Below are 16,401 nucleotides of genomic sequence, written 5' to 3'. Positions count from 1 at the left end.
AATAATAAAACTCTTAACTCGATGATATCTCTGTGAAATCTCCATACGATCGACAGCCAATATGCGATGGTGTGATTTTTCTGAGTGCTTTTATTTAAATTTTGCGATGTTCTGGGTCATGTTCGCATAATTGTATCATTGAAAATTAAAATAAGACATCAATATTTTGTTGTATTGTGTTTATATCGAGGTTTATTTACAAGTTCAAAAAGAAATACGTATATCGTGTCGGAAACTAAAACGCATGTATCTGTTAGGCAACCTAATAAACGTAATGTTGATAACTCACAGAGTTTGAGAAATTTTTTTTCGAAAGAACTCTACAGGGTGTGCCACAATTAAAAGTTCAAAACTCAACTACAGAATGTTGGTGTGAAAATATTTATATTTACTCTAACTTACCTAAAAATTGATAATAAATATTAAAAATACATGGTGAAAAAATTTAGTACCAAAAGATAATTGAATCCAAAACTATTTTTCACGCTCAAAATTTCGCAAGCGCATTTCTCCCCCACAACATATTAACACCATTCCATCCAGGAAACCAACCGACGATGATAATTTGCAACATTACCATTTTTCGCATTCCAGGGGTTCTTGGACGTCCGTCAACATTTCGGGCATGTTTTCTTACACCTGTCTTATCCTCGTCGTCGACTGCTGAGCTATTTCTGACTCAAAAACGGCAAGTGCGCATTTTACATCGATGAAATATGGCGTTACTCATTTCACGCCAGATTTCTCCAATTCGCCAATTAGCGATCAGAGTTGCGAAATGGTTGCAGGGTCAGATTTCGTTTGGTTTTGACAATGAGTGATGAAACTGGATTGGCAGGCTTTTAACACGGTTTCAGTTGACTTCAGGAAGTCAAGAATAGGCTTGTAGATGTTAAGATTTGTTTCGAATGAACTACTGAAAAGATAGGTATAAACGTTCTTATAAATATCTCATTAGGTGCCTCAGCAAGCCTTTCCATCGGTTTCCACTCCTGAATAAACTCGTGGCATGGTTATCATATTCAAGTGCAACGTCTGTGCACACTAAAAAAAAATTGCGCTCACGGTTCTAGTAACATAAATAATTAATAAGAATTTTTTTTTAATTTCGACACCGTCACAACGATTTTTGTTAAGTAAATTACAGCATTCCGTTTAACGTTCCAATGTTACCCTTGTCTTTACGCAACTACGTGCGATAATATTTAAGTTACAATGTGAAACTACATCCCAATTGTAGCACATTAATAATATGTCATTTTAAACATTTAAAATAGTTTTTAAGATATCATTCTGCAATACTTTTTCTTGATATAATGGTGAATGAAATTTTTACCACAAATACTCTTATTCAGATAATCAATTGTATTTATTTATCTGATAAAGGACGCTACTGCAGTACATATTTTCCAATATATACTACACTATGGTAATTTATCAGATATCTACCTGATTTTAAGAGTACTGGTTGGTTTTTTCTTGTTTGCCTTTTGAGTTGACAATGATTGAATGTTTGCTATAAGACATATAAATATCATTTAATAGGTAACTAAAGTATTTCGGAGGTACTTTAGTTTAGACATAAAAGTCAGATTATTAGCAAATTAAATTGCTAACCGTTTCGAATATCCCCATGGTAGGGGGTTTAAGGACCTAAGGGTCACCAGTCAATTTGTTGAAAACTTTACTCGACATAAAATTTTTATCTTCGTCTTTATTTCATTGTTTTGGTAACTAAAATTATCTTAGAAAAGTTGCTGGTTAAAATAACAGAAGTGTAATTTTCATGGCAAGCAATGAATCCATGCAAACTACTCTTTTAAAGTTGAACACAAAATCAATAATTTTAATCTAAGGACGACTACCATTAACCGAGAGATAACGAAGTGTATTATCCCGTCCAAATTGCCGTAAAGTTTCACTTCTTACTGATTGTTGATATCTCGGAGATATTTACACTAATCTAGCGGTTGAGAAAGGAACCTTCGAGTCAAATCATAGATGTGCCGGTCAACTTTGTCACGGTGAAATTCCCATAGAAAGCTAAGACCAACGAGATGCGTGTATTGCATATTAATAAGATTAGAGTATCTGGTAGAGATGACTACATGTCTCTGATTCGGAATTGCAAAAATTGCATTGAAGTTACCACATTTGAAAAAGCTCAGAAGATGTGCGGATCTGCTCATTTTTTGAAGAAAGTTTCCAAAAAACGGTTCCAGATATGCCTGCATTGTTGAATAGAATGAATCCATTGTTGCCAGCCGCAGCTGGCGCCTAATCCCAATCGAGCCTTTTCTATAATACTGCAGGGATTTAAAAATCCCAGTATCGATGGTGGAATAAACTCGTATGTTCTTCTACACACAAACGATACGTTATCGTTAAGCGTTAGCCGGTTTAACGTTAACCGGCAAATTCATGGCAAATCCCATAAAACACCTCGGACATGACATCGGATCCTGCCGATCGCGGCCGATAGCGGCACACGTAATATTTCGGTAAGTAGGTCACTGAGACTAGCTGGCAAGTTGGGTCATTGCACCGAGTTTGCTTACGGCATATCGGCTAGGCGATGTTGTCATCGTGCGTGCAATTTCACTCAAAGTAAGGAGATAGATGACAAATTTGTCATAGAAAATACCTAGAACCATATCATAGAAACATTCCTGAATTGCGGTGCTCCAGAAAAAGTAAATGTCAGAAAATGACGTTAATACAAAACATAATGCTGTAGAGAATTTAACCTAAGTGAAAATTTTAGAAAGAATTGCAACATCGCTTAATCATACAATTTTTTTTTTAAATAATTTTTAAATAATTATGAAAGAAAATGATAACACGGAACGGCACTATTACGATCATCTTACAATTTGGCTCCAACATTTCTTAGCGCCACCTCCCGGACCGTTTCACAATTTGTTACTTGACTGCCGTGGTTAAAAAAATCAATTTTTTTTAAGGAAATTCGAGTTGTAAATTTGTCAACACTGTCTCGCAATTCGTGCTATGTTGCCTTGGCGGACTTGCAGTCGCCTCTGCTCTGCAGGCAGTAACCACGTTGATGTAAACAAATAAAATATCCCATTGCGTTGCGCTGGAGAAGCGGCTTAAAATAATAATATATTTTCGCCTCTGGTTACTGTAAACATTCGATATAAATATATGCAAAACAGCCGCGCCGCCACTGCTTGTTGCCTTTGCCCCCTAATAAAATAACAAGTTTAGCGAAGAAGTCGAGGAAGCTCTAAAGAATTCATAATGTAGAACAGGTTCAGGTTTAGATGTCAGTAGTGAGTTGTTCCAGAAAAGGAGGGTAGCTTTTCAGACCTTGTTAAGGTTGGAATTGCAAACTTAATGGGGAAAGTTATCAGGAATTTCTGTCGCAATGTACGTAAACAAATCTAGGAAAAAAACATATGACGAATTTTTTCGGGCTCTAGCATTATAAGAATTTTTTGTTGTCAACCGTCAGATGCAATCACTCAGTCCTAGATAGTCACTCAACGCAATCACACCTAACCATCAAAAAGCAGTGCATCTTTACGTCGTGACTGCTTAGCCTCTTTAGGTTCTACTGGTCTTGCGCTTTGATCTGATTAGATCAAAGTACTCCGGCTGAGTGAACTTTCTATGATTATTTATGTTCGGTGGTAAATGTTTGAAGTTTTGCTGGTAAAAATGGACAAAAGCAATAGTTTTGATGACAGATTTTCGTCTTCGAATTCAATTGATTTAAACCTAATAAAATTCTATTTTGTCAGTTTTCTAATTAATCAAAGGGGTAGGACCCAATTGAACTGGTAATTCTTCAGATAAATTTTATAGCTAACGATTCTCACTTTTGATTTATAACGTAATTAAACTTAAAACGTATGGAAGAGTGATTAATTTCCGGTTCCAATGAGGTCTTTAGCAACTTGTGCATTACATGCCGATCATGTTTGAAGTCATGCAATACATACAATTTCCTAAAACAATTCTAAAAATATCACATTTCAATGATTACTATTTGTTTTGTAAACACATGCCACATTGTGGTCGCTGGCTGACCTTAGGATGGTCATTAACCGACCTTCGTAATCTCGATTAAAAAATTCTCCTATTGTATAACCGACGCACTCGATAACATTACTGAGATTGCATAGTATTTAGTTTAACGCATTTTACACGGTGTCTCAAAAGTAATTACCGTTCGTGCAATGAAATTGACCTGCACCCTGAGACAAAAAAATATTATAGGTATCACTTTCAAATTGGATCATTTCTTACAGTAGCAATAATAATTGGGCAATTTTATAAATGGGCAATGAAATCTAAACTGACAGGTTGATATGTTAAGCGGAAATACCCGGTAATTGTACCCGGTGAAAGAAGAAATAATATAAAAGCGCCTCAAGATAATGTGGGTATAAAAGAGAGAAAGTTTTGCCTTTCTTGACAAGTCTTCAGTCATCAATTTGCCTCCTCTAAGTTGCCTCAACTTGGAGACTCTCCCTCAAGTGCATAACACCAGAAAGTTGAGTAATTATGACCGTGATTGTACTAAAAAGTAAGTTATATAAGCGGCAACTTAATAAAAAAAAATGTTCTGCTAAAAAACTTTCACATACGGGTGTTGTTTAACATTTGAGAGTTTCGTAATCGAAGTGTGCGCCCCAAGACATTTTGGAGCGGTCCGACAACTTTCTTTCAATCCTTCTCGTTGGAAAAAATCCTGCATCGTTTATTATAAATCCGCCATATGCAGGTTTCGGCGCAATAATTAATTTAAAGGTAGTTGCGTAAGACGGCGATAATTGCGAGCAGGATTATCGACGAAGACATTAGTTGATGAAATCTGAGATGATAGATGAGAGAAAAACCGGCAACGTGTATTATTATACAGCTGCCAACTACTGGGAACTCCAAAACTGAACGCGACACCTGCTGGATAAAATTAAAACATGAGGAAATCGGCGATTATGACATTAAATTTGCTATAACATTTCATTTGAGGTTATAACGAGTTACTTGCGTTCTTCGGTTAATTGACATTTCGCAGCGCCCTCATCGGCAGCCAAATGTTCCAATTATTACAGACTGGATCTATGTAATTGAAAGGTTCTCTAAAAAGCCAACTTTTCCAGATTTGCATTTTCCAGGTAATTGTTTTCAGTGTGAACTATCTTTTACATTATCTGCGAGTTTTACAACTCCACAGTGTGTGTCGCTACCTCAGCAACATGGCCGTAGAAAAATTTTACCGTTTAACTGTCGCAATTTAATAATATACCCATTATTCCACTCCTCTTTGTTTCCTATTGTTCGTTTGATTCCAACACTATTAATAATTATACGATATATTGTAGACAATTTATTTTTAATAAAAACTTACCGTAACCGTAGCTTTAAGCAACATTTCAAAGCATGTTATTTGCCGTTTTCATTGTAGATACCTAAGTAGGTATATCGTGACATGACAATACCCTGATTTATGTATATATTGTATCTTAGATGGTATCTACGAAGGAATCTTGAGACTAAAACTGGAAGGAGAGTAAATTGAGATGGAGAAAGAATGGCAGAATAGTTACATAAGAATTATACAGAAACATCTTCCTAATGAGAAATGCGATCTTCAGATTCTTAACTCTGCAACACGAATGCTCCTCCCGTTACATGTGGCTCTATAAAACAACACTGAAAAATCGTGTTTCGAAAATAGATTTCGGGCTATCAAACTGTAAAATTACAGTTCCTCTCTCGTTTATTGAAAACTACAGATGTGTAGTACTCAGGCTTATGGATCTTTAGGCGTTAATTCTATTACATCGATCTGAGACACTCGTATATGGCTCTATGAAGCAAGGCTACAAAATTATATTTATAGAAGAGATTTCGTTGTAACGAATGGTAAAAAATTCATTGATCTAATTCCTGTCTAGCAAGAGTTAAGATTATTTAAACATTGCATCCTCGATTCTCATCATATTTATGGATCTATAGGTTCCAACTCTATACATATACTCGATTTGAGACTGTCTATGTGGCTCTATAAAGCAACATTGAAAACTCGATGTTCGCAGAGAAGTTTTCAGACTATTCAGCTGTAAAAAATTCGTTACTCTAGCTCTTTTCTAGTATGAGTTATGATTTTCATGAAATTTATGTCTTCAGAACTGATATTTATGAACTTTTGGACAGAAAAGTCGATATTTGTTGAGTTCCGATGTTGAAAAATTTGAAGAGGTTCTTCATGCAGTGAACTGCAACATAAACAAAAGTAACACAAAATCCCCAAAGAAAGGAAATAAATGGAAATACTAATTGTGGTTGAAGAGGCAGCGAAGGAAATCCTAAGAAAATTATTTAAAAATTGTTGGAGACATTTCTTAGTGAAAAGTGATATATTCTGGTCATTACAAAAGCTAAACCAGAACTTGCGCACATGAACTGAAGAAGGTAAAATGAAAGAAATCACTGCTTGAAAGAGCAAACAGAACACGTTGACAATCCACTGTGTAACCAGCTGAACGTCGACTATGAAGATCCAAAAAAGAATTGTGGAGCATTCTTTCAAATCTTTAAAATATCTTAGAAATATATAAAAAGGAATACAAAGCGGAACAAAAAAAGAACTAATTAAGGCGGGAGAAGGAAACATGTCTGAGCAACCAGAACGAAAAGAGGGGTCTAGCGCTTTCCTCTAAGATACGTCGCTATTTATTAGAAATTATGGCTGAAATAAACTTAAAAACAAGACAAAAATTACCCAGCATTAAAGCGTTAGACGACAACGATTTTTTTTTATAAGGCTTCGATTAACTTCGCACACAAAAACCTTCACTGTGGTCCATTTATCTTGCATTTATCAAGCAGGTATTCGCATGTTTACTGTTAACGTACGTACGTAGAGCACTGGACGACAGGTATGGATATAAATAGGCATGGACCGGTCTACCGTTCACGAGATAAACGGCCCCCGTGTTGCACATGACCAGATAAGTGAATAATGCGATTGTTTACATGCAATAGTTGCGTTTGGGAACCTACTTTGCTGCGTGTGCCAGGGGCGTAGAACACGGGAAAATCGCAAAAAAGTAAACACAAATTTAAGGTAGCTGTAAGCAGTCTTTTAATATCAGCATCACCTTGTATTCACTATATGTGATTTTGTGTTAACAATGCAGATACTGAGTATAGGTATATCTTTAGGAAGTACCTACTTACCACCTTAACAGTCCTACGAATGCAATAGCGAAGTAGTCTTACCTGGAAATAAAATTATGTGTTAAGTTTGTGATTGTAAAATGTTACGAAATCTTCTTTTTATCAAAATTATTTTAAATTTGAAAATTGTTAACTCTCACTCCCGTCACATAAGTCATTATATTGACGAGCGGTTATGGTCCTATAACCCTACTTTGCAATATAAACAAAGTTGACTTTGTGACTGGCCGCCACTGGTTCTTATGTCACAATAACGCGGGATTATCGCAGCAGCAACGTTATTCAGATGTTGTTAAGAGTGGCGTGCGATTTGCCGCTCGCCGCGATGGTGGCGCGGCCCCGACTCAAAAGTGGGTCACAAGTTGAAAGACTCGTACCAAGGACATTGTTGGGTCCGCAAGCACGATTCACACCGCGGTTTCAAGACTTACGATTATTATTATGATTATTACTATTTTGGCGTAATTGCATCGTTTCCATTTAACGATATTAATCGGTTTTTATTGAGCGATGATAAAGGTTGGGGACGGCTGATTGGACAAGGACGAAACGTCGTTGGTGACGAGGAATGGTAATGGGATTTGCGGTGGAGCGTTACCGACGAATCTATGGAATTTTGATTGAAAAAGAACTTAATAAACTCAATTCAGGAAGATACATAAGTACTGACTTTTGATCTGATAACTATTGAAATGTCTGAATGGATACGGTGATGAAAATCTATGACACTCGTACTGTAAGTGCAAATTCCTGATTTCGTACCTGTGAGAATGGCAGTCACAATCAAGGTGATTCTTACCTTCGACGCTCTTTAATTAATACATAGAGGGAAGTTTAAATATCCCACTTTATAGTTTGTGTTTCTTCTCTCTCTTCTTCATCAAGTGCATTATTTGTTACGTCAGTTGGACCGTATGATTTGTTGCACATTCTAAGAAGTTATTGAAACTAGGAACTAATGCAGTCTTGTTGGTACTGCAAGCATATTTGTTAAGTTCATTGGATCGTATAATCTACTATACCCTCCAAGTCGTTGTCGAGTTCTCGAAGAGAAGCAGTCATTTTCGCACTCCAAGTATATTTGCTAAGTCCGTTGTGATGTCAACGAAATATCTGATTTTGTTAATCTTAATTTGGCCGAGCCCGAGGACATGCTCTTCAGGATGGTCTATTATGATTATTGTGGTAAATTGGTTCCAACGACTGCGACAATATATAATGTTACCAGATGTAATACGCATTACAAAAGTAAGTGAAGAATGCGGACTCGACGGCTATTATCAGCAAATTATGCAAAATGTGACAACCCTGCAAAATTCGTTTGATAACATGTTGCCATAAACTATCTAGAAGGACTGGATGCGGCAAGCAACCTGCGGCATTCCGCTAAAGTTGATCCCATTTTTTAGAGGGAAGACCGCGACGTGTACTAGTACTCTTGTGACGTCATTTTATTGTAAGGGATGCGTTACGCATCGGCGAATATATATGGTGCAAGATGTCATGGTAACGTCAGTTCATCTGGCACCGCCGCCATAGATTGGCACTCAATTTGTCAAAAAGAGCGGATACAGATTTAAAAAACAATCCAAAATCAACTTCGTCTAGGTTGTTACTTGTTCTATACTCTACGAAACGTGAAATTTGCGAATTTTATCAATTTTTTTTTCAAAATGAATTATTTCATTTTCTCCTGTTCTTTATGCTGCTTTTTTTCCAAAAACTGCAACGTTCCACGTACAAATTTCCCCGCTAAACACAAGCATCTTTTTACTCGTTACAAGACTGAGCAACAACCAACCTCATCAGTATTCCTGTCGTCTAATAATTAATGTCGTAACGCACGGACTTCTATCAACATTTAACACACGTGTAAAATTGTGTAAAAAGTAATCTTCATCGTGTATAGTATAAAGTGTATTATCTTACTGACCCATTTTCCCTCGAGTTCAACGCTCTTAAACCCGATAAGAACGGTTATAAAGAAACACACAATACATACAAAGTGCATGTGAGTAAGTGTTTGATGTTGCTGCCTCTATTTGAGTCGCCAGTGGCGGATCCTGGAAACTTGGGTAATTCTCTTTTACCAAAAATCAATGTTACTTTAGGTACAAATATTTTGTGAAATCAGTCATGAGTTAGAGGACCGATGGAGGTCACTGCTTCAACCTGCATAGAGCTGAGGAATTTAATTTGGGTTGAGTTTCTTGGTGTTGGTGTACGCCATTGGGTTATTCATTACCAGTACCTGTTACTTAGTTATTCAGTGCACACTCTTCATGCTTATTGTTTCAGTTTTTCAATAAATCAGATCGGGCACACGATGAGCAAATAAGACCCAAATTGATTGGGACTTGTTATCGGAATGAAAGTTAATATCGAGTGACATGTCATATTTTTTTCTCCTTTGTTACAGCACTTTAAGGTAAATGGAACATGAAAAAACCTCAATAATTGCGACAAATCAGTAACAAATCAGTGAGAACCCAATAATAGTCGTAGAAGAAGAAAACGTCATTCTTGACCAAATCGAGTATGTCTTAGTTGTGTGCGTTTATGATGAATGATGACTACCATATATTTCATTTTGTTCCGGTTGCCTCATGGAATTAATCCATGCTGATAAGAGAAACTTATAGTAACAGTTACCGGTCACGCTTACCGTTGCATAATTTCCCAAGGAACCACTCAAATGGGTTTTTTGAAGGTTCGGTCTTGGCTCGATATGGTATTGAAAGTCGACCGACATCGATGCGTCATCCGCATAAACACACTCGCCGATATCGCAGGAACGTTGCATGGTTCAAGAGAGTTTGCTCTCAATGATTTTTGTGTAATTTCACCTTAACGGTGGCCAACACTTTAATTCGATTTAACGAGTTTTTTCTTCGTTTATTTTGATCGCGCTTAATAGGAATGTTAAGCAGTTGCATGGTACTTATTGCATTGGCAATCGATCGATTATGACGTGGTGCAACGAAGTTTGCCACTGGTGGCTGGTTGCCCAACGAATTTAATGAGAAATTGCCGACTTTTGAAGTGTGAACTAGGCCTAATATGGTTTACCTTACTTCCATGGCTTCCATGACAAGGATCATTAGGCTTAAGAATGACGTTAAAATTGTCTGTCAAAACAATTTGATCGCCAACGATGCTTCATCACCATTTTTGGTGCCATCATCGAAACCATTACATCATTACCTCTTCAAACTTTTGGAGTAAAGCTTTCTTCCCATGCATTCGTCAGGCAACGATTTCCTCCGATTGGTCACAAGAGTGTGCGAACTCGTATAAAGTTGATATTATTTAATTTTTCTACGAGCGTGCGATAAAGGGTTTTATCGCACGTGAATTAAACTTTGTAACGCTGAAAATGCTCTTAATTTATATTAAGATATATGGTTATTTTAAACATAATCGGTTTGCAGCCAAACGCTTAAAACACGGTTTTCGAAATAATAGAAAAATAATGTAAGTCGGTAAAAGGGGGTTTTCCCATAGAGCGATTTATTTGACCACTTAACAATTTACAGTGTTTAAATACAATTTTTTCATGAACCTCCCTATTTAGGTTGTTTCAGTTCACCACACATTGATGAAAGTCTCCTTTCGACTCTTTTTTTTACATATAATCACTGCAATGTTGCGACAGTTTGCATCATTATCACTTAATTTTCTTTAAGCTGATTATCTACCGTTTGTTTTTCCTCATTCGCATGCCGTTTAGAATGTCCGGCGCGAAACAAAACTAAAGCAAATCTCCCCGCAATAACGATGATAAAACTGTGAAGAAATTATTACACGTTACTTCCTTCCTTGTCTTTACATAAGCCGATGCAGGAACGGTAAAATAAATTAATAAATTATTTATAATAATATCCAAGCAGCAGCCGGAAATTTTACAACACTTAATTGCTTTAGCTGGTGTTGAATCTATATGGCCAACTCTCACCAATACCACTGCGGCATGTGGGAAGCGTGTGTTAAATAACTCTTGTAAGTTAGATGGAGAAAAAAGTCTTGTTGCGATTTTTTTAACAAATATCCACGAATCGTCGTCAAAAACAAACATTCCTTGACCGATTCTCCTTAAAAAATTACCAAAACAAACCTTGAGTTGTTTTGGTACCTCAATGTCTAGTTTACGTTCATTGAGCGATTCAAAATATCCATGATTTTCCGAAATTTTTCACACTGGAAAACTAAGCAGCCTTCACACAATTCTAACTGAAAATCACATATTCATAGCCGTCAGTATTCTTGCATGTACTTATTATTTTGTCAATAAATTTATATGTTTATTTGCGTTACATCATCGATGTTGGCAATACATTCCTCGGCAAAATCAAGGCAGAAACGTATAATCAGGTATCTTTCATCCGTGGTGCCGAGCGTGACGTCATTTCAACCATTTGATGATAAAATGATGGTCTTATTAATTAAAACAATCCACCTACTTCTGCGCTGAAGTTGCGGTCTCTACCTTAGTTTCTTCTGCAGGGGGTGACTCATCACATTGAATATCAATGCGTTGGATAAAATCAAACGGTTTAAATAGCAAAACGTATTATTGGTCCCTTGACCTCAAAATAGTGCGATACCCGAAAAATTGACCTCGCCGATGTAAACCTTGATGTAGCACCCAGTAGATCGTTGTTGGATAGTCGCTGAAACATTGTCAAAGCAATGCGAAAAATAAACGTGTTATGCTTAAATGGGGCCTATATATTTGTTTACTGAGAATGAAAATACTTTCGAACATTTAGTAACGGTCAAATCTCATGTTTTCATTCATTGTAAGCTTGAAGCTCGTCGATAGGATCTAAAACAATATAAAACTCAGCAATTCCAGTACTATTATAAAAAAAACCTAAATTTTCATTACTTTTTAAAAATTCTGGGAATCTTTGAAATGTTGCGTCTCAAAATCAAATCTCTCAATTATAGATATCACAAAGTTTCTTTTTCGGTCAGAACTTTGAGATATCGAGCATTTTGACCAAGAACCCTCATTATTTTCACTAAATACTACTATTGCAGTTATATTTATTTGCACGACAAGGGTGGAAAGTACTACTTTTACTCCTCCGAATACATATCCACTGTTTTTTTACCGACTCCTTCACTTAATTTCATTATTTTTTCAAGGGAAACTGTGAACAACCGAGCAGCCCAATGGTCAATATTTACAATCAAATCACATTCTTTTCGATTTATTATTTAACTAGCAAAAATTGCCTTTACGCGGAAAGATCATCATCAAAATAAGTGAGCCAAAAATAAAATTAGCGGGAACTTGCTCGGCCATATAAAAAGTTAGGACTAACTGCAAAACCTGAGACGTTTCACAGGCCGATGAACCTCACAATATAATAAACCGTCAAATTTTCGTCTTGTATAAACCGTTACTTCCTCTGAAATTACCAAAATGCCACTATTTCGGTAACGAATCAGCCTCCCATTGTTGCCATAAAAGAAGCGAAGCCAATGAAAGCGCTTTTTAATAGATTAAATACCGATTTTGATACGCCCATGGACATGGGAAGATCCCACGTGATCCATTAATATTCTTCTCTTCCGAAATTTCTTTCTTTGCTACATTTAATTAATTATTTCTGTGGACTTTACCTTTGATGGATCCACTGGAAGTATGTGGTTGCTGAGACTGGATTTGCACCTGCTGCAACTCCAGCTTGGTGGCGACATTATTCCACATTTCAAACATCTTGCCAAACTGGAATTCACTCTACACTTTGAGTTCGCATCCCTGCAGCACTGTTCAAAAATTAAAACGTTGCCGAAATATGTTGGACACTATTAACTATTAGGGAATTAAATTACTTCTAAAAACTTAAAGCTTGTAAAACAACAATAACAGAGCTAAGAATTAGTCAACAAAAAAATCGTATTTACACCTAAATTGAGTGGTATGTGAGGAACACAGATTCAACCGACTTCCAGTTTTTGAGTCATATTTGAAGGCACTTATTTTTGGTACGTTTGAAACAGTAAGTCTTCCATAGGTTCATGCTCGATTGACCAGCTTCTTGGGTTTGCGTTTCGCCATTGAAATCCTAGAGAGTTCAAAAAGGGAAATTAATTCACTTACAATAGATCAACAAAGCCACTGGGCCGTTATTAATTCAGTTTCGACAGTGCTAATGATTCTCCCGACTTTTCGACATTGCTAAAAACAGTGCTTCCAGAAGATTTCTTATTTAGCAAACAGTTAAGAAAAAATGCGTTAATATCGTCAAAAAATTATGAATCTTCGATTTTCGTTTTAATCGCATTATGGCTACGTATTTACATGCCTTGACTAAATAGAGTTTCTTATTATCATTACAATTCAATCTATTCTATGCTCCCAATGTCGGATTTTTCACTAAACCTCCTCTATAATTGAATTTTCTTGCGAAATTTCAGCATTACCTCCCCATACGAATATTCAAACTTCCCGGGAAAATTTCAAATCTTTTTCGGCCAATAAAATGATCGAAATGTGTAAAAACTTCTCAACAAACGTTAAACACCGGCCATGACAGTCTAAGGACCAATGACGTGCCCATATTGAAAGGTCAATACTGATCATCTCTCGTTTGTTTAATAATGGCGGTATATGAGAAGGTGCAAGTCAAGGTGGGTAGTTTTTCGTAGTTTTTTGCTTAAATATGATGGGTCGCATTAAAATCGTAAGATTTAATTCGTGTTATTAATAGTTAACACCTAAATGTATATTTTTCAATGGTTAAAGTGGTCTCAATGGTGCCTGATTTGAGGGGATATTCTTACTTAAAGTCAGGTATATATATATATATAGATTTACGAAACATAACGTAAACTTATCGCAACGTAAACACAACGTTCTCTAACTTTCTTATGGCCTGCGTCCATTACTTACGTAAATGTACAAATAAGCTGTCGAGTATGTTTAAATTGGTTTAACGTTTTTACGCTATTTTCCTTCTTTCTGTATTGAATCGTCCCGAATTTTTTGCCTGCAAACCACCCCAAAACCTTAATTCATACAAAAGCAGCTTTAAGCTTTCTCAGTTAATTATGCCAATTTTTTGTGTCGAATGCTTGGTTGGAAGTAACCTTGCTCAGGATTTATTTGAGGGGATTCTCTTCTGTGCTCGGACATCTAAGTTAATTTAGTTCTTAATCCATCTAGTTCTTAATCCATTTGTATTAAATTAAATATAGAAACAACTAGTTTTCCTTGTATTTTCGTGAAAATTCGCATTTTTGACGTTAAAACAACCTTCTAGTTCCAACAGACGGATACTAAGGAAGACTGCCATAGGAATAGTTTTATGTTTGAAGAGTATAGGAATATTAATCAATTCCAGAACAAGTAATTATATTGGTTTTTTTCTCTTGTTTTGAAATGGCAATCACAGTAATCGTAGTTTACGTTTGTATCGTTGAAATATGAATTTCTCTAACTAATTTATGTACGCAAAATTAAGATACAACAGGGAATTCCATACTTCGAAATGAAATTTGGGGTTTTTCTAAGAAACTTAGGAAATGTCTCTGAATAATCAATCCTCCTTTTCTCCTAAAAATCCCTTTTCTGCAGTATGGTATCCATGAGAGACGTGTTTCCGACTTCCTTTATGGAAAAAATACTTTGTGATTTTAACAGATAAATGCCAGAAATATTTGTCAGAAAAAATCTATTGGTTTTCACTCGTACAGGCGTTCCAAATTCAGCTACTAGGATCTTAACAAAAGTAAGAGATTGAAACATTTTAGTGGACGTCAAGCTGAGGACTAATTAAGCGTTAAAGACATTGAAATTAGAAGAAGTCCCTACATGAGTACAGAAAAATCCATGAAATTTCGAAATACTACGAATATTATTTTGCATTTCGGATTTCTCCGGATATCTATATCCGTACGTGTTCAGATGAAATTTAGACAAATAATTATCTTTGTTTTTTTCTTCTTTGCTTCAAGATAAATGAGTCTTTCTAATGTTTTTATCAGTGAAATTTGGGTTAATTAACCAAATTCTACTTATGTTTAATCTATTTTCAAATAGAGCGTAAACGTTTAAAAATTAACGTTTTAAAAACTTTTTTAAGCATATTATGTATGCATGCCTATATATACAACTTTGTAATGAGGAGACAAAGCCATTTATTTATCTTTAAAGCCGTTAATATGCTACACTACACTTGTTTCGGCAAAAGCAAGTGTAGTTTTTATAGGTCACATCTATTTGTAGAAGTTTCGTTACAAGACCGTTAGTGTTATTCGCCAGGTAGGTCGCGAAAAATTGTCACAATGCCGGCAATTTGCCAACATGGCTCGCAGAAAAAAAAATTAACGCAATTCAAGTCTTACGGTATACGAAATTTGCGTTTTCATATTAAAAATGTCGCTTTCCCTTTTGATGTTGTAACGTTGTACAGGTTGCAAAACTAAAAATAGTATAAACTCTGTGGTTAATGAACTTCTCAAGGTAGCGGCTGTTACACTGCAATTGTCGGACGTAAACAAAAAACCAGGTAAATGTGTGTCAACAATGTTCATTTATTATGGAAAATGGTGGATTTAATAATTCGTTTTTAGGAGAAATAGGCAATTTTTCCATGGGAAATCCAAAAGCGAAGATCTTTGTTGCTTCTCATGAATCCCCAAAGTAGTTTTGAGTGGATTTTTATGTGAAAAAAGAGCACCAAAAGGTGCGGGAATGAATTTTTTTTTTAATTTGCTTAGTAATATCTATGATCCTAAAGGGGGAACGCGGAAAAAATGATTTTTCTCTTATTGACAGAAAAAGTGACATTATAATCATGCAAAACATGCTGTAAAGTGTAAATATCGATGAGGTACCTAAATTTGCTATTTTTCCACCTGAGGCAGCAAATAACTATGTGGACACAAATTTAAACAACACGAAATTAATTTAAATACAACGATGACTAAGGCTCGGTTGTTTAATCGACCGGTACAAGAAATGACACGAAGCAAGAAGATAATTTTCATTTGACTATTATTTACTTCAGGCGTAGTTCACACAGAAGATCTCTTTCTGTGAGGTGACTCTTGTGATCCCGTAGTTAGTTATGATTTGACAACGTTGTAAATTCAACAAGTTTTGAAAAAATGTAAGGTTCCTAAACCGGTAGTGCTAATAAGACTCGTTCTTAGCATGGAGTGCTTTAAATTAAA

At 35.8% G+C, this 16,401-nt stretch overlaps 1 protein-coding gene across 5 annotated transcripts in view; it reads right to left on the bottom strand.

Annotated features, from left to right (window-relative positions):
* The window catches only part of Hr3 (Hormone receptor 3), a 76,313-nt gene that overhangs the window by 22,378 nt on the left and 37,534 nt on the right, over nucleotides 1-16,401 (bottom strand). For 3 of the 5 annotated variants that reach the window (XM_066287011.1, XM_066287017.1, XM_066287016.1), the window contains exon 2: nucleotides 12,844-13,289. The exons of the other annotated variants lie outside the window; for them this stretch is intronic. In XM_066287011.1, coding sequence (XP_066143108.1) covers nucleotides 12,844-12,940 — 97 coding nt within the window. In that variant the 5' untranslated portion in view covers nucleotides 12,941-13,289. The remainder of the gene's footprint in view (nucleotides 1-12,843; nucleotides 13,290-16,401) is intronic. 5 annotated transcript variants of the gene reach the window in all.

The sequence above is a fragment of the Euwallacea fornicatus genome, chromosome 10, assembly GCF_040115645.1.
Source record: "Euwallacea fornicatus isolate EFF26 chromosome 10, ASM4011564v1, whole genome shotgun sequence".
Classification (NCBI taxonomy): Eukaryota; Metazoa; Arthropoda; class Insecta; order Coleoptera; family Curculionidae; genus Euwallacea; species Euwallacea fornicatus.
Note: the sequence above shows the minus strand (reverse complement) of the source record. Positions and strands in the feature narration are given on the sequence as shown.